The 19,964-nt window shown below is 25.9% G+C and overlaps 1 protein-coding gene across 3 annotated transcripts in view; it reads right to left on the bottom strand.

The window, feature by feature from the left end:
• The window catches only part of LOC112684291 (triple functional domain protein), a 91,261-nt gene that overhangs the window by 67,794 nt on the left and 3,503 nt on the right, over positions 1–19,964 (bottom strand). For 2 of the 3 annotated variants that reach the window (XM_025555724.1, XM_025555722.1), the window contains exons 2-12: positions 5,040–5,225; positions 3,563–3,770; positions 3,385–3,498; positions 3,115–3,314; positions 2,823–3,051; positions 2,596–2,718; positions 2,344–2,535; positions 2,145–2,276; positions 1,955–2,077; positions 1,299–1,517; positions 1,112–1,234 (exon numbers count right to left, since the gene is read on the bottom strand). In XM_025555724.1, the coding sequence (XP_025411509.1) occupies positions 1,112–1,234; positions 1,299–1,517; positions 1,955–2,077; positions 2,145–2,276; positions 2,344–2,535; positions 2,596–2,718; positions 2,823–3,051; positions 3,115–3,314; positions 3,385–3,498; positions 3,563–3,770; positions 5,040–5,218 (1,842 nt within the window). In that variant the 5' untranslated portion in view covers positions 5,219–5,225. Of the gene's footprint in view, positions 1–1,111; positions 1,235–1,298; positions 1,518–1,618; positions 1,721–1,954; positions 2,078–2,144; positions 2,277–2,343; positions 2,536–2,595; positions 2,719–2,822; positions 3,052–3,114; positions 3,315–3,384; positions 3,499–3,562; positions 3,771–5,039; positions 5,226–19,964 lie in introns of all 3 variants that reach the window. The other variant, XM_025555723.1, reaches the window with a different exon arrangement.

The following is a 19,964-nucleotide window of genomic DNA, read 5'->3' on the forward strand; positions in this document are numbered from 1 at the left end:
TTTTTAGGTCATTAACATTATAACTACTTAATGATTTCAGAAAAAAAATTAAAACATAGAAAGTTAGATAAAAAGTACTAAGTACAAAAATGGCTTAATAAAATCTCGATCATTTTCATAGAATATAAATATTAATGGAAAGTAATAAATGTATGAATTTAATGTGAAATTATAGTAAATTTAGTAAAATTAAAAATTATTAAATATAACTTCTATGTACATTATAATAAATCATTAAGAATATTATATTATTATTATAATAAGATTATACAGTTATTAACTGCATATAAAAATTAAAACTGTATACTTTAAACATTAAATGCACAAAAATAAATACCACACTAGATTTGCTACTTGTTTATAGTGGGTAATCAATTCTTCGACCAAAGCCACTAAACATAAATTGAGCAGGATCACACTGTCCTGAAAAAATACTACTACTCTCTCCAACAATCTGCTTCTACACGAATTATACAAATTAATTCCTATCATATAAAAGATCATGCACAATGGGCTAATGACCATAGTGGCTGAAGCCACCTTAAAAATGTAAAACAAAATATTTCAAGCACATTACTTTATATTTCTTTTTTTTTTTTTATAGTGTACATAACTGAATATTACAATTACTTTTAACATTTATTTTTTGGGCATGTGCTGTAAACAACAATTTTTTTAAATACTACCACCATCCATGAGTTTATATTTGAATTACACTAATTTTTTATACACATTTATTTTTAAGTTTCATTTTACCAATAAAATAGACTAACAGACTCTATTAAATAGATTATGAGTTTAAATTTCAATTTATGAAACTAGTGTTTACCATTTTTTTCAACAGTTTATCTAAGTTTTGTGATTAGTATTATTTTGTTTTTTATTTTTTTAATTTAAGTGTGCTATTATGTAAAAATGTAAAAATATTTATATTATTTACACAGGGTTATTAAATCAAATTTTTTTGTACACGATACAATATTATATTTAAATAATATTTTGGTTAATGAAACAAATTCAAACAATTTTTAATTATAATTTTAAAAATAAAACTTTGATTTTTTTTTTTTAATTTAAATTATTTGGTTAAAATATACAAAGGTGTTTTTACCTGAGCAACATTTTCAAAATGTTCATGGCTTTTTTGGTACACTCGAGCTTTTTGTAATGTACGTCCAATGCCCGTATTTTTTCTTAGAAAAACTTCTCCGTGATTAGATAACCAGTCAAGAACCTAAGAATTTAAGTTCCTAATTAAATATGTACAAAAAAAAAAATTATTTGATAAATATAAATACTTGTTTGACATCTTCTTGAAATAATCGTAATGCCAATTTTTGATGAAGTCTTATCTTTTTTGAATGCCACCTATGTTCCAAACTTCTGTGGTGGTTTAAAATTTGGTGTATAACAGCAAGCACATGGCTTGCTCCTTCAGAATAATCAGCTGCAGCTTGTTGATGATTTGTTCCTAATGCCTTGGTAGTATTAGCTGAAGATTCAGATCCACTATCCAACTATTAGTAAATTGTAAATTAGACTCATAAATTATATATACATTTATAATAAAATATTAAAAAGCTACAAAGCTGTTTCATGCGTGTTAATATAGGCTTACATGTTTATGATGTTGATCAGAGACTGGTGTCAAGTCACTTTGATTACACACCTGAACCAAGTGGTCCAACTGATAGAGCAGCTTCTTACTCGTGCTATGAACCTAACCCAAACCAAAAAAAAAAAAAAACCCATCATGCATTTTAGATTTATCAAAGTTAAATTGATTTTAATTATTTTAAATACCCATAAACCAAAGTTGTATGATACAATAAATAGACCATAGCCAATGCATAAGTAGCCACCAAGTTCTAACCAAGAATTTAGTAATTATATTAAGGAATATTGATGCAAAAAGATCATACACCTAAAAATGTACAATATGTAAGGAACATACATTATTTTGTGGAGAATTGCCATAGTATACAAATGGTGTATTACTCGGAGGAGTTGGAAAACTTTCACAGACTTGTACCAAAGTATCCAGCCCATTTAATAGGCTTTGATACGCATTATACACCTATATTGATCTCAACAGTTTAAGCTTTGTATGGAAATATAATAATAAAAAAATTAATTGAATATACCTCTGTATAAGCTTGACACATGAGTTCATATAAGTTTTGATGTTGATGAATTGAACTTTCCAATACCATAATTTCATTTGGTATGGTAACATTTTCTATGGCCTCATCCCAATTTGGTACATTTTCCACATACTAAAATAAATATTATCACATAAAATTTAATATTTTAGTTTTAAGATTAGAATTCTAATCAAATAACCTGCTGAGCTTTATGATGGAATAGGACAGATAATGCTAACACTGATGTCCTTTCATCTAATCCTGCTGCAAATTGCTTCCATGTTCTATCTAACCGTTGAGCAACTGATCTTATGTGATTAGAAGCATAATGTCCAGATTCAATCATACGATGTGCAACAGCCACAATACGATTAATGTTTACATATACATTCTACAAACAAAATATTTAAATTATTAAAATATAATAAAAAATAAATATTAAAGATCATACCATAGAACTCATAGTAAAATGATTATGCTCTTCTTGTATATCTTTGGCAAGTTGATATGAATGTCCAATTTCGACATAGCTCATTAGAAACACATCTCGATTATGGCAAATCCAATCAAACATCTAATTAAATAATAGAATTTGATAATAGATTATTAAATTATCATATAAAATACATAATGTATAGAACATAATGCGCAGAAATATTACAATACACAAAATAATACCTTTTCACAATCTTGTTCAAAAAGTCTTAATTGAAAACATTGATCTAACTTTAACTTTTTATGCTGCCACAGCTGCAAAACATGTTTGTGGGATGTTCTAATGGTATCCAATTGCTGTAGTATTTGTGGAACAGAAGCTTGTAAATCTGGATTACTAATTCCATTACTAGCTTCACTATCTCTTCCAGAATAACCTGAATCATAACCACTACTATTGTCTCCAGATAACCTAAAATGTAATGATTAAGTTAACAAATTTAGGTGTGTATTTAGTATTTAAAAAAAAAATTACCTCTGTAAGAGTTGTTGCCCAGCTAAATCCATATCTTCTACTGGAGTCTTTAGTACTTTCTTTTTCATATCGGTATGAAAGTCTAGGGCAAGTTTGGCTCCGGCAATATCATCTCTACAGTCATTACGACTCAAGTCTTCTTGTAAATCGTCCAACCGATCTAATAAATCAGCTGCTTGCCACATAAATTCTTCGATACTCTAAAAAAAATATCAGATAGAAATTAATATAAAATATAACTAAACAATTGTTAAATTGATAAATACTCACAAGCCGAATATCAATCCATTGAGCATGATCATAATGTAGAGATCCATCTAGATCTGATGTTAACTGAGTTGAATCTATATATTTAGATAATCCTTCTAAATTTACCATCGTTGTCTAAAAAAAAAAAAATACATTTCATTAGTTAAAAAAATGTATACATAAAATCACCAACTATTACTTCAAATTTATATTTATGACTAGCCATGCTGGTTCGTTGTTTATGCCAAAAATTGTCAGGTTTTACAACATATACAGCATACACGTGATTTCCGTTGCCTCCAGCACACCAATCTTGGAGGGCTTTCAAGATTGGTTTGACAGATGACCATCCAGAACCACCACGCATGTCAATCACAGCTACTAAACCTGATTCTTTAGCTTCACATCTAGAAATTAAATGCAAACATTAAAATTCACACAAAATTAAATAGAAATACAGAAAATGTAGTTCAATACTTTTAAGGTTGAAAGAAATATGCAAATCTATATTATAAACAAAGATGATTCTAAAAAAAATATTTAATATTGTAGAAAAATGGTCCACAACATATAAAACTCTTCAGCATATTATAAGAATATTATATATTTTAACATAAAATACATTAATAGAAATTAATTACTAATTAATTATATTTATTATTAATTATTATTAATTATAACATATATAAAAATTAATAATTAGATAAAAGTGATTAAAAGTATATGATCATTTTCTCTCAGTTATTTTATTAATACATTCATATTTATCAAAAAAAAAAAACTATATCCAAACATTAAGGCAACTTTAGAGATTACAACTTCCAAATTACAGAGACGAATTTAAACATATTTTGTTTAAGCAATTACTCAATTATTATACACTGAGCAATCTTGTAAATAATAAATTATTATTAAAAATAGCAAAAGAATAAGTATATCATATTTATAAATTATTCTAATAACTTAAATCTCATAAATCATGTTAGTGACATTACTTTTGCTATTAGACTAATTTTTATTATTTTAAAGTGAAAATTTGACTAATATAAATATGGTGCTAATTGAACTCGAAAATTACAGAAAAACTACAATTTTAGATAAAGATTATTTTTATTTATTAACTAATAAATTTAATTTTCATGACTTTTAAGTATTAATATTAAATATTTGTAAATTGGAAAACTTTTTTTAAAAAAAATTGAGTAGTTAACTTAAGTTAACTTAGCTTCATTCTGAATTTAATGAAATTTTTAGAATCCTTAAATGGCTTCATAATTCATCAAAAACACTGATAAGAGAGACAAATAGTTCTTAGTTCAAAAATTTTTAAACAAAAATATATAATTAATATATTTTTGTTTAAGAATTCATTTCTTAGCATAAATTTGTATGATAATTCTTCATTTATTTAAAAATTAAAATTCCACCCAATTATCAGATGAAAATATACATATAATTAATTTCAAATTTAACAATTAATTTGTTTAAGATACAAATATACAAGTAAGAACTTATAATATTGGGACACAATGTACCATCATAATCATGAACTAACATTATATTAATATCAAGTAAAATTGAATAATATTCAAAATTATCTTTCAAATAAAACAGAATGATATACGTAACCAATGAAATTATATTTTCATAATAAATACAAAAGAAAACATTCTTACGGAGGGATGGAACCAAAGTATTGTAATAGTCGTCGATAATCTTCAAGTTTAGCTCGTTCTCTTCGAGGTGTAGAAGGAAACGTAACTACAGGTGCCCCTCGTTTATCTCGACCACCAGTAAGGAAAGCTATTTTCTCCTGAAGGAGACCCATTACCTCCAGAGCTCGAACACTATCCATGGTTCACCTTTAAATATAAAATAAAAATATACTAAATTAATGTACAAAATAAAAAATTATTCAATAAACTTTTGATACTTGTTTTCAACAATCTTCAAGTAAAACAATTTATGTTTTTCAGACACAAAATAGAAAATGTATAACCTCTCTTTTGCGTAATTTTTACTTTGTTCAACCCATTTGTATTTACATACGAAATTTTACAAGTAAAAAACAAAACAATTCTGAATTTAATTCGAAGGTAATATTTTTTTAACTTACGAATTGAACTTATTCAACATTCTGAATACTGTTGAAATACTGAATTGGATAACAACAATAAAAAAAATAAAATGCTATGTAAAACTCAAGATGAAAATATACACTTCGTGGCTATTGTCCTATTGAAACCACTATTCAAATTAAAGTGGACTGAACTTTAAATATGCATTGCATCGTCTGTATACAAATTATACTTCGTTTTCATCATCATAAAATCGTGATCAAGAGCAACAACGAAATACACCAATATAATGAACATAACCCTATTATGGTTATTATTCATGATTTTTGTTTATGTCTTTCTTTAAAACTAAAATAAAATACCAATTACCATAAAAATAAAATCATAACAATCTATGTGAAACGTTATTTATATTTAATCAGTTCAATGACTAAATTATATGTATAAAGTATACACACATAGGATTTAAATTAAACTTTTATAATGCTTTAAAATAATTTAAACAAAACAGATAAAATAAATGTTAAAAAATATTAATTTAAATACTTAATTGTTATATGTATTTATAAGGAGATAACACAATTATCATAACCATTAATTTTACACGAAATACTTCCATACTTACTGTTAATATTGATCATAATTACTAATACTTAAAAAATAAACTTTTTGTTTATTTGTGTGCTAAAAAATATAGTTATAAACAATTTCAGGAGGGTTTATTTAAAAACAAGAACAATTTAATAAATAAAAAAATATATATAATCAAATTAAAATATCTGTAATCAGAACGAATAATCGAATATTCAAATAATAAAATTGTATTATGCTTATAACAAAATTATACAATTAACAAAATACTGGTACATAAATTTAACTATTGGAATCGAATATAATGACGTATTTTATTATATCTACTGATTTTTACCTTCTTATTTTCATAATATTAGTTACATAAAAATGAAAGAATACTTGTATGATATATAATATATCTATAATAAATTGAGATTATGGTGAAGGTGAAGCATTAGTAACTCACACAATCTTTCTCAGATGTATTCTTTATCAATGCACATTTTACAGTAATGAATATCAGTAAACATATTTATGGATAGAATCGAGAAATATACTATGATATATATTATATAATGGTGATAAATACCCCTTCTTCCGTTTTGATAGCACAGTTCCTGGGTTTTTGGTCTGTTAAAATTTTAAGTTTTAATATATTATTTTGATCATTTCATAATAAAATTGAGACTAGCCACATTATAATTCATAAACTTTACAGTAAAAACAGCTTGTTTTATAAAAATAATAAGTTTAACACTGAATATCTTAAGTACTAGGAATATATATTAATCATATAAATCATTAAGATACATTTTATAAACTCAAATAATTTAAACAATTAACAGAACAGTAAAAAAATTAAAAATATAATAAGTATTTACGTAGGCAAATGTATAGAAACATCTTTCTGAATATATTATGAATAAATCATTCGCTCATATTTTTATTTGCCTCAGTCTACATCTTAACATTTAGAGAAGAAAAATCTACGTACATATAATAATGAATTTTGGTCTCGATCGCAGACCGATAAAAATTATCCTGATATTTATTTTTATCTACTACAGCCAGGCATTCAATTTAGAACAAATAATATCATCGTTGCGTTGGAGGTTAACAAACCATCATTCGTAACTTGCGAAAACATAACATAATAACATGTGTAACAAGTGCATCGGTCAAAGTTATTATTATTCGTATTGGTTCTAGGTATTCGGCAGTAGTCATACAGGTTTATTTTTTATTTTACAAGAAAACAATGCCTTTTGCGTAATTTATATCGTAGTATTTTATGCGTGTCGTAGCTTGTATACATATACATACAGACCAGATGTCGGACGCTGCTTCTACTATTGGTATAGGTACCACAACGGCAAACGAGACGCACGAGAGCCTGCCGCCCGCAGCGCACGTTCCACCGGCACCAGACGTCGTCGACGTCGCGTCGTTTCGTTTTCATCTTTTTAATTAATTAATCACGTACAGACAACGGGACCAAGTGCGATGAATTCCACACAGACTTTTATTATTCGAGATTACGTGTTCGCGAGTCGTTCATTAAAATTATCAATACTGTGTACCGCGTGTTCGACCTTAGAAATTCATATTGTTACACTCGAAACCACAACACATTTCACCCTTTATGAGACTGATCTGGCTAAAACAAATTTCGTTCAATCTATACTACGCGTAAATACATTTTATGTCAATCGCATGAATACAATATCAGTAACTTAACCTCCTATCAAAAGTGTCATTATACACAATAATAATATTCGTGGTTTATATTTTTAAAATAATCAGAAAATATAATTAAAAAACTAAATAATATATTTGTAAATTTCGTATCGGGTAAAAAAATTGGCGCAACTACTCAACCATTACATTCAAAGAAACAAAAAGCTTAAAAATATAATCGTCTGAATCTAGGTTCTGACTTCCACATTCCATTCATTCATTATTGATTGCACTGTTGTGAAAAAGAAACAGTTGTTATTATAAATCGCTGATATTGAAAAATTATGTAATAACTTGGAACATGAAATAACACATTCGATTTATTAAAATATTCTTATTATTTTAACATTTGTCTAAACAAAAAAATAAATATTATAAATTTTAATAAATCATATAATTTAATAGATTTGAAATGTAGAAAAATTGAAATATATAAGTAATGAAGCTTTGGATTAAAAAAAAAAATTGGTTAAACACAATAATTTAAAATTAAATATTTATATGGTATATCTAATAATTTTTAGATTCTGGACAATACTCACTCAAAGAAACACATATTTGAACAGCATAAAGTTTTTAATATTTGAAGTAACAACACCACTATTGTCAAAAATTGGACACAGATTTTTTTGTAACTATACAATAAATTTTATATATCAAACGAAATAAATAATACGTATATTTTACAATGAAGTTTTCCTTCTATAATCTAACCATCGATTAGTAAAAATCCATTAAAATATTTTGTAAATTATATTTTTGTTAATACTTAACGCATTACAGTAATTAAGAATAAATATTTTTCATAATAAGAATAGCAATTCTTACTTATTAATATTAATAATCATAAAATATACTAATATGAGTATAGGGTTGGGATTTTTTTTAACTCTCGGAACACATAACTTTTTAAAATATAATATTGTAAAAAAATATTCGGGATTTAGGACACTAAAAAAACAACAAAAAAATTATAGAGTAAGAAGGTATCTTGAACAAAGTAAAATAATTAGCAAGACTCATAACACTTAACTTATTAGACGGAAGAACACGGGACAAAAATTTAAAAAACTTATAAAAAAATGATATATGCGTCCCGCTAAGAATTAAAGCAGGACGCGGCACAAGTATGTAAAAAAATGGGAGTATTCCGTCTAATAGGGAAGTCCCCTCCCTATATGTGTATATGTTTGTTTAAATATATTTGTATGTTACAGAATTTAATTTATTTAATTCTACTTCTGTTCTATCAAAATTCAAAATTAAAACATTAGTATGATAATCCTTCATTATATTCAGATATATTGTTAAACCATTATACTTTAAAAAGATACTGATAAAGATTATTTGTTATGGTATTTTGAACTAATGAGTAATGACGGATTTTCATCAAATTCTACAAAGCATAATTTCTAATTTAATTTAGACTTTACTATTCTCATTAAACTTATCAATGAAAAGTAACTGTAACCATAGGTCTATTTGAAAAAAAATATCAGGTAATATGCTACTTAACTGTTTTCAATTATTTAGTTATGAATTCAATAATTTTGGATATTCTAAAATATAATCATAACTCAAAAACTCATGAGTCTTAAAGTATATTAATTAAGAATTCTGGATGAAATTTTTAATTCTTAGTTATAAATACCTCATAAATTAAATAACAAAATTAATTCGAACTATTGTCACATACTATGTGTATTTATTGTACAATAATTGCTTACATCTTCAACAGACACCTTTCTCGTCTTTCCGAGTAACAAATATTAGTCGATACTCCACCTAATTCAATATATAATATTATTTAAATTATATTGTATTATATTAATATAATATACTACTTCATTTCTACCTAAAACCCTTCAAGACTGATATTATCCCTAGGATTATTAATGAATAAAGGTTACCAAATTAAATTTATTTTTACTACGACCTTGAATTTTTTTATAATAATATTTATTTAACACTAATTAAATATTTAATTGTAGAAATGGTTGATATGTGAATAATAATAAACTATGTAATATAGACAAATAACATTTCTTATTTTTTTTTTTTTTTTTAAATATTTCAATGAATACCAAATATCTAGCATAATTAGTTTTAAAATATATTCTAGTGAGTAAATTCTAAAATCAATGCTAGTACTAACAAATATAATAATTATAAAAATTATTTTAAAAAAAAGTAACAAGCTCTCTGGTGAGTCTATAAAATAGTTACGATACTCTAATGCAGCGTTTCCCAAAGTGGGCGATATCGCCCCTTGGGGGCGCTAGAGCTATCCAGGAGGGCAATGAAAGTTACAAGCTAATTGGGGGTTATTTCATTACAAAAAGGGGGTGGTATTCTTAAAATGGACATACCCAAATGGGTTTTAGATCCATTTTTAAATACAGAAATCATAGGTTCTGTAAAATAAGAAGAATTAATAGAAATAACTACAAATGAGGAATTAAAATTAAAGTTCAAGGAAGGTTACCAAGTATTCTGGCTACAAAAGCAGATACCTATACTTTATCCTGGATTGTGAGCTGTTGTACAAACATTTTTGATCGCATTTTCATCATCCTACTTGGTTGAACGTAAATTTAGTGCAGTAACCAATCTACTAACTAAAAAAAGACAACGGTTACAAATAACTAATTGTGGGGACTTAAGAATGCTGCTTACGAAAATTGAACCTAATATCAACGAACTTCTAGCAAAACACCAACCACATCCATCTCATTGAGATATTTTTTTTCATTTGTATTTATACATTATATATATATATATATATATATATATATTTATAAACAATAAATTTCATTTTTCATTGCATATTTTTATAACAATATTTTTTTTAAGGGGGCGTCGGTCGGATTTTTTTTTTTTTTGGAAATGGCCGGTAAAAATAAGAAGTTTAGGAAACACTTCTCTAATGAATTGTAAATCTAGTAGTGACTTCAAAATTAACAAAAAAAAATAAAATAAAATAACCTATAAACCAATACACAAATATGTTTTTACACATTGATGTTTAGGTTACATCGACAATTTATTATTTTTTCAATATATCTCTGATCATCAGATTTGATTACATATACACCCAGTTTCTCCAATAAAAAAACTAGTACGAAGCATGTTGTTTGTTATTATTGGAACAATAGCTCATCATTTCAGTAATAAAACTGTATTTTGTTTTCATTAAATTTATAAAAACCCATTAAGATTTATAGTGATACTTAATATATTTTCATTCCATAAATATTGACTTAAATTTTAAATAAGTTTTATATTTTATAAAGCATAGTAAAATTATTTTAAAAATCTAAATATTGAGGCATATAAATCCACAGTCGGGCTAAAAAACGATTGCAGATCGAGATTTGAAAAATTAACGACTAACATCATTAACAAACTAGAATTTTAGAGAATTCTTGTAAGTACCGAAGATATTTTTTAAATGCAAAAAATGAAATATGCATTAAAAATTATCGAGAAATAAAGTTATGTCTAAACCAATCCTACTTCACTCAGATTAAAAAATATTAAAATATTAAGTTACATTATACCCAAAAACATGTGATAAATCACATTATAGTAGGTCGAGTATTTGAAGGAAGAGAAATAACACAACGGATGAGATATATATACCCAATCGGTGGCGGTTCTCCCCGCTGAGCGCTAGTTATTATCGCCAACAACCGGTCACCGACTGTGTCGTCTCAAACCGCTGCTGCCACTCTTCTGTTCAAATATTGGTAGGCAATCAGATCGAGGACTGAAGGACACACACACGCGAGTGTTGTATCGTTTATGGGCGAAAGCGTTTTCGTCACGTAAGAAAAAGATAATAATAATAAGCGTAGGCGATTGAACGGAACGCGGCAGAGAGGCAATGGAGATAATGTAGAGAAAAAAAAAGAAAAATATACACAACATGTGATCGTAAATCATTTTTACGAGGAGCGACGGCAGCGGGTGCGAGAGAAGAAAAAGGTATGCGCGATGCAGGGGCGTTCTACGAGTATTATAACATAGAGTATTATAACGTTTATAATATAATATTTTTAATAACAACGCACACGTAAAACATACTCTTTTCATAATATTTGTCAAAACAAGAACTATATACAATTGTAATAGGACTTAAGAATTTTTTACTTTATCGTATCAAAATACAATTCAGATTCAAAAAAAATTAATCTGATTTTTAAAATAATTTTGAAGTTAGGTCATCTTGAATACTAAATCTTACACAGTCTTAACATTTCATATGTATTTCCTAAAAAATATATAAAAGCGCACTCATTCGTAAGTGCACTTTACTATCAATAAATGTACAGATTAAAGCCGGGTTCACACTATACCGTGCCGTGTCGTGTCTTCTAAAATAATTATCTCTGATTGGTTGAACCATGTTGTTACATTAAGGTATACCGTACAAGTTACCTCACTAACCATAAGATACCGTGAAGTTGATTTTATCCAACTTTTGAACGTGTGGTTACCGATTTTAATAATAATAATTTAATATTCTATGATAACATTATTCATAATAACAAAAGGCTCGGAAGATGTTGCATTTGCATGATTTTATTGTGCTATTCAATTTATTGCTAAGTAACCTTGAAATTATTTTCATGACACTACGAAAAACCTAATGGGAACATTTTAAAAGAAAATTTCAAATTTCAAGCTATTTATTTTACTTTTATTTTATTTTATCTTATATATTTATACTTAGAAATTATGTTTAGCTTAATATAATATACTAACAACATTTGTACTGTTATGTACGAGTATATTTAATAAAATATCTTTATTTATGAACATTTTTGCGTTAAAAAAAATTAAGTGCATATTTTTGAAGCATATTTGTACTTTTTTAAGCGCATAAGTGCATGCATATTTAGTACTTTTTAAGTGCATTAAGTTTCAAGCCCTAATAATAATATAATACATACTGTCTACTATATAATTTAATATTCATCAGTTATTATTTATCGAAACTTATGAAAATATTTCATATCTAATAAAAAAACTGCGAAAATATGTAACCAAATTTTGATAGCATCACCATAAGATATATATATATTGGTATCACATATTTTTAAAACACACGGTCTGGTAAAATATGCATCACGGTGTAGTGTGAACCCGGCTTAACGACGCTAATTCTATTACTACATGTATGCTATATACTTGATAACAAACAAAATTTAATTTACGTTCATTCACAGAAAAATATATGAATAATGAAAATAATAAATAAATAAATAAAAATAAAATAAAATAATAATAATAATAAATAAAAATGTATAAATAATGCCGCTAAACTTCCGTCAAAAAGAAAATTAAAATTAATAGCAAACGTTGTCTTAATTAAATTATCGCAAATAAATAATAGTCGTAAAATCGCAGTTCAAACACTATTTTGACAAAATCATTTCTTCAAAACTAAAAAATTTAAATTATTATCCTCAATTTAGTAATTGTAACCGAAAGTTTTGTAGTATTTTAAAACAATTTGCAGTAATCACAATCAACGTTATTCAACCGGTGAGATGTGAATAAGAATAATGTCGATGAACGCCATTTATACAACGTAGTACAAGTGCACTATCACCCGGGGAAATAAGAATATTCTCATTTGTATTGCTCGCCACGTCGACGGAGGTTTCTTACACCTGTGTAACGAACTAATACACGTTAAACGAGCAATGTAGAAGGGAAATATTTTGAAACTCAAGCGGATACTGAACGACAGATTACTGTTGCTTGTGCGTATACATTTGTACACACCAAAAATTCGCGCGAATGTGAATGTGTGTGTGTGTGTGTGTGTGTAAGAGAAAGAGAAAGAGATATAGAACTGTGTACTATCCACAGATATATAAAACAACTAGATACCCTACTCGATATTACACTGAAATAAAGCCGCCATATGCGAAGCTGGCAATGTTTACATATTAACCTTATCACATAAAATATTCATATCATAAATCATAATTCTTAAAAACCATAAACATTTCAAAATTTCATACGCCTTTGGTCTTCACTTATGATTGTGCAATTATGAAATCGTTATTTCCAGTTCCCATAATAGATGATGTGGATTACAAATATTAATCTATTTTTATACCTAACTCTAACACATGATGCCGGTTATATACGTCCATAAATATCCATTTATTATAAAATATTTTTTTGTAAAGTTTAATTATATCATTTTTATTGTACTAAATATAAAATTTGACGTTTAATTTTAAATATTCACTATTTGCTACTTTTTTTACATTTTTAATAACTAATCTCAATTATAAAAAATACAAAAAAAATGTTAAACTGTATTATTCATACATTATTATACGTAATTTACTTCATTTACATCCAGTGTCACACATAAGATATTGTTTACCGGGATATTTATAATGTATACAACATACACAGATATATAATATTGCTATTTATTTATTATTTATTTTAATATTACGTATTATTCACATTATCAATTATCTATACAAAATTTGTAAACATTGCCTGCTTTGCATATGGCGGCCATGATTCATGTCCTCCCGTAATGTTGCAGTCGACTATCTAGTTGTTTTTTACATCTGTGGTACCTACTATCCACGCGGTCAAATCGTGATATGCCACACCGATTGTTGAAAACGAGTTGTGCCGACGCCGGCACCGCGACTGCGGTATTTCACGTTAACCACTGTCATGAGAACGTGTATCTTTTTGAGCGGCTACAATAGCATAATACGTTCCATAACGACGATGTTTTCGTAAAATTCCTTTCTGCCGATAAGCCATCGTCGCCGGGATGGAAAACGCATCATTTGCGCGTACGAGAGAATAATACAACGACGTGTCACAAGTGGTATGTGTTTACAAAACGCAGGAACGTGACCCAATTTCCATGCCAACCACCGATTTTGAGGCGGAGATAATAATTTAACGCATACACTTATTTAGTACAAACTACTAATAAGACTACGTATTGTAGCCATAATACTCCGATACCGTGCTGAGAACTTGTGTACAACGAACGAGTAGTCGGACTACTCGTATATTCACGTAAAATATAATCTATGATTATGGTCGTCTATTATACTAAATTAAAACAGTTAATAATATATTATTATCATAGAATAAAGTACAACACTATGTTCTTTACGATGGGTGTAAAATTAAACCACAAACAATTTAAGTCAATTATCGGTCATTATTGAAGTTATTATAATCTGTCAGAATTCAAATGAATTTTAATAACTAATAATTGTTTATCACCAAAAATTAAACATATCAGATTTACCGAGATACGACTGAGTATGCAACACAACTATAATAATAGTTATTTCCTATAATCAAAATATACAACTCGTACCGATTTGTTCTGCCATTTCCATAGTAGTAGGAATGTAATATAGCAAAATTTAACATTCGTCGAATGAAAACTACTTATGGACTTTGAATTAATATTTAACTTAAGCATAATTTCATCAATATTATTCTCGGAAGTTTAATTTTTAATTTGAAGAGAGATTCACATTATATTTAAATTATAAATAATAGTATTGTAAATACATCATAATACACGATTATAAAATTAAAATACACAAAAATAATGGCGAATTGTTGCAATTCATGATGAACAGTTTCACAATTTTTAAACCAAAAGTAAAAAAAATGTTGGTGCTTTTTAAGACATATCATCAAGCAAAAGCTTAGCTGAGAAATAATAAACCAAGTTGTACAAAATATATTGAAACATTCTCAAGTTTTTAAATAATACTTCAGACATTCTAAATATTTTACAAGATTATTTCATATAAGTTTTGAGGAATACTTCATTACAATGTATATACTATAATTTTGACACTTTAGATAAGATTTATTTACTCTAAATACATGACAACATTTTAAGTAAATTTTGTTTTTGGAAAAATAAAAATACCTATTTACATGTTTTATTACTATTAATCCATTCTCAATAAATTATAAAACTGAATGAATTAACATAATTATACCATATATATATACATAATTTTTTACACAGCTTACTAAGTTGGGAATACAATAAATAATAGGTAAAAAAAATTTTGTTAATAACCAATATGATTATTTTACGCAAAATATCTATCATTACACCAACTATCGGAATTTAAAATATATATCTATGTATTCTTCAAATTGCAGGGTAAATCATATTTAATAATCGGTAACAATTATCAATGATATGTAACAACACTGCATTTAATAAGCATTGAACAAGTTTGGCGCAACTTTAAAATTTAATTAAAACGAAAAGTCAACTGTGAAATATTTTAAGCAGTTATGATTTATTTAGTTTTATTTTTTTATGGTTATTTGTGTTACATTGAAGTTAAATCACTTAAAACAAACAAAAATTTTAAAAAATAGACTTAATGCTATATTAATAGATAAAAGTTTTCAATGTAATTCAGTAAAATTAAAAAAATGTGAAACAAATTTTTATCCAATTTTTTTTATTAAAATTGCTAATTTATAAATATTTTCATTAATCATTTGTTTTTTCATGTAACATGGAGTACAAATAGGTTTCCACATAAAAAAAAAATTTAAAGCAAATAGAAAGAAAACTATTTAAATTAAATTAAAATTTTGTTTTAAATATAAATAAACATAAATAACATTTTGAGTTTCATAAACAACCATGTAAAGAAAATATCAGGCCACCATGATTTTGTGTGAAATCGATAAATAAAATTTTGCTCCGTTGACATATATCTACGTAGTTATTTTAAGTAAAAAATAAAACAAAACATATTATATTGATTTTATATTAATGTATAAGCACTATATTCAATTGATTTGAACTAATACGAAAAGACTGATATTCTTATTGGACTATAAATAGGATACAAATGGTATAGTAATACACTATATACTAAAATATAATATTCGACAGTAAATATTAGTACTTAAACATAATTGAAATAAGCCATTTTATCAATGAATAAGATAAACCAAATGAATCGTATCAAATCGCATAATTTCTAAACCATAAATAGTTTATGTGATTATACAGAATAAACGAATATACATAAATGAATGGATACACTTGATTGATTTTAATTTGTATTCTTTATTGTTCATAATCTATTATGTATTTGATGTTATTCACATGATTGCTTTAATATTGATATAGTATAACTTTAATTCTAAAGCGCCTATATTGAAATACTAGTCTCCTATTTCAGAGATAAGGTATTTCATGGAAATTTTTAAATTGAGTTTAATTTAATTGGAGAGAATAGGTGTCCCAATATTTTCGTGTACTTTATTACCGTGAAGCAAGAAGCCTTTAGATATACTCACAAGAATGCTTTGGAGATAAAATTTCTAGGATCATTTTTATATTAAAATATATTACAGAATATATGAATACATAAATACATAAATAACATAAAATACGTGATCATGAATAATAATTTCCGTCTACTAAGAACGCGTGGATTAAAAAATTGTATTCAGATGTATAAGGATTCCATAAACTCGCATGTATGAATTCATGGTGTAAACTAAGAACTCTAGTTTGAACCCATTGTGACAAACTTTATGTCCCATTGAGGAAGTCTACTATTGTGTATTATTTCTTTTCAAAACCATGTACATTTATTTCAAACGACATACGACGTAATGAGTTTTAAAACCAAAATGGTGTATATATAATGGTGTATATGGTGTAAGAATAATTTATAAGTTTTATCTTATTAAAAAATATTGTCCAGTTTACATTTAATTTATCGAAAAAGACTGAATGACATTTTGATAGTGAATGAACTGATTTTATTAGTTACCCGTGAATATAAAGTATCATAGTATACTTACAAGTAAAATGAAATCCTATTTATATAATCATATAATACTTTTGATGTTTTTTTTTTAATTTTTGTTAGTGATAATGTTGTAGTTAAAGTATTTTTAACTCACTATTATAGATATTATTTGTTAAATTCCCTGGGATTCATGAGGACAATTTTGCAGTAATATTTATTCACTAGTTTCGTTAGGCAATTTTTCAACATGGTATATTTATTGACCAATGACTTCTTCTTCGGTGGAAAATCATAACTCAAAATTAATTGTAAATGCTTCAGTTATTTCTATTGTTTGTTCGCATATGTATCCGCATATGAATAACCTATTATTCAACGAAAGAATTTTATTATGTTACTTTATATTATTATTAAATTATTGTACTTTAAAATTATTTTATTTACTAACCAAATTGTAAAGTTATGTATAACTATATAACATAAGTACTTATTTCATCAAGGTACATAAAATAAAAGGTAAATAAATGAATTTAACATCCACTAATTTTCAATTTAGAATTTTAATTAGTATATTTAATCTATTTTCGATTGCTTAATTTCAAATTCCTAGCCAAATATATCTTCTTTCATCTTTTTCTTTAATTCGATTTTATTCCGGCATTGTAAATCAGTTAGTGGACTAAGATGTTTTAGAATAATTGATGTGTTACAATTTTCAACAGCAGTGGCGTATCCAGGGGGGGTTAGGGGGTTATAACCCCCCCCCCCCCCGAAAATGTTTAGTGTATGTATATTGTTTATTGATTATAATAAAAACACACAAAATTCAAAAAAAAATTAATGTTCCATTTTTTATAACCCCCCCCAAAAAAAAAAAAATTCTGGATACGCCACTGTTCAACAGTATAAACCAAAAAAAAAAAAATAATGAATGTTTAAAACAGAGGTTAAAACAAATTAACAACATAAATTAAAATATATTATTTTAATATCACTCTATTTATGTATGAAATAGAAGCCCATGATAAATTAAATTATTTTATTATTTTACGATTTCAACAGAAGAATGAACTAGAATACATGGAGATTATAGGCAATCTAATAAATGGCCTTGGAACTTCAGTAAAAATATTTTTTAACTACTCAAATAATTAATTTACGAAAGAACTACTAGCTTTTAAAACAAATCTCATACCACGGTACATTCCAAAACGGGTAAACTGTTCACCTACACGACCAATTTTGACAACATTTCATATGCTTATGTAAAATAGACACCCACCAGTTATATTTTACACTGCCCAAAACATAAAAGTATTAAAACTTAGGAGGTTAATTATATTCAAATTAATGTTAAGACAATACAATTTTATTCTAACACAAAAAGATAATAATCTTTAAAAATTGTTATGAAAGTATTATACATAATATTAGTTGATTATATTAATTCTAATGTAAGTAACAATATTTAAAAAAATTTGTATATAAATTGGTTTCTTTATGTAAATTTACTCAATACAACTGAATATTTTTTATTTATTTATATATTTGTTATTTAAGTTTTTTTAACATATAGCATGTTATTACAAGTTTAGTATCATATATATATTAATATTATTATAATAATTAATCATTTTTTAGATTTATCAGATGTACATAAATCAAAAACGAAAAATTCATATTATTATAATTTAAATATTATTTATCGCTGAATTATATTCGTATGTAAATCTTAAAATATAAATAAATCACGGAAAACATGGTACTTTTCGCAAATATAATAACATATTAAAATTAAACCCCACTGTCTAAATAATAAATACCTATTGTAAATTATTATTATTTTTTTTTTTTTTTTTTTAATTAAATGTTATTTATAAATAAAATTACCAAATTAAATAGTTTTGTAATAATTAAAAACCAACATCTTAATTTAATAATAATGACAATACTTTAAAGAATCAATTCTATTATAATATTAACTCATAAAAATAAAGACCTAATTATCATTGATAATTATCTCGTGTTTTTATTAATCATAGAAAGATAAATTTGATAAGCAAATCGACAATGAGATGTGACTATATCACAGCAATATTATTGCAAATTCAGTCATGCCCCTTTTACTCTTGCATAAATAACTACCTACTATATAGAATAAACACATAAGATGTATTATAAATGTATTATGCATAACGATGTATATATGTAGGTTATGCATACAATTACTAACCCATCATTATATAATATAACATTTTATCTACTGCTAATAATTCAATTTAAAATATAAAATTTATTTTTAAATTACTAATTACAACGATTCCATGAAATGAAAACACGCTATATTTTATTAACAATAAATACAAACAAAGCGGTTTCATATGTCCTATAA

Source organism: Sipha flava, unplaced genomic scaffold (assembly GCF_003268045.1).
Source record: "Sipha flava isolate LNK unplaced genomic scaffold, YSA_version1 248_pilon_pilon, whole genome shotgun sequence".
NCBI lineage: Eukaryota > Metazoa > Arthropoda > Insecta > Hemiptera > Aphididae > Sipha > Sipha flava.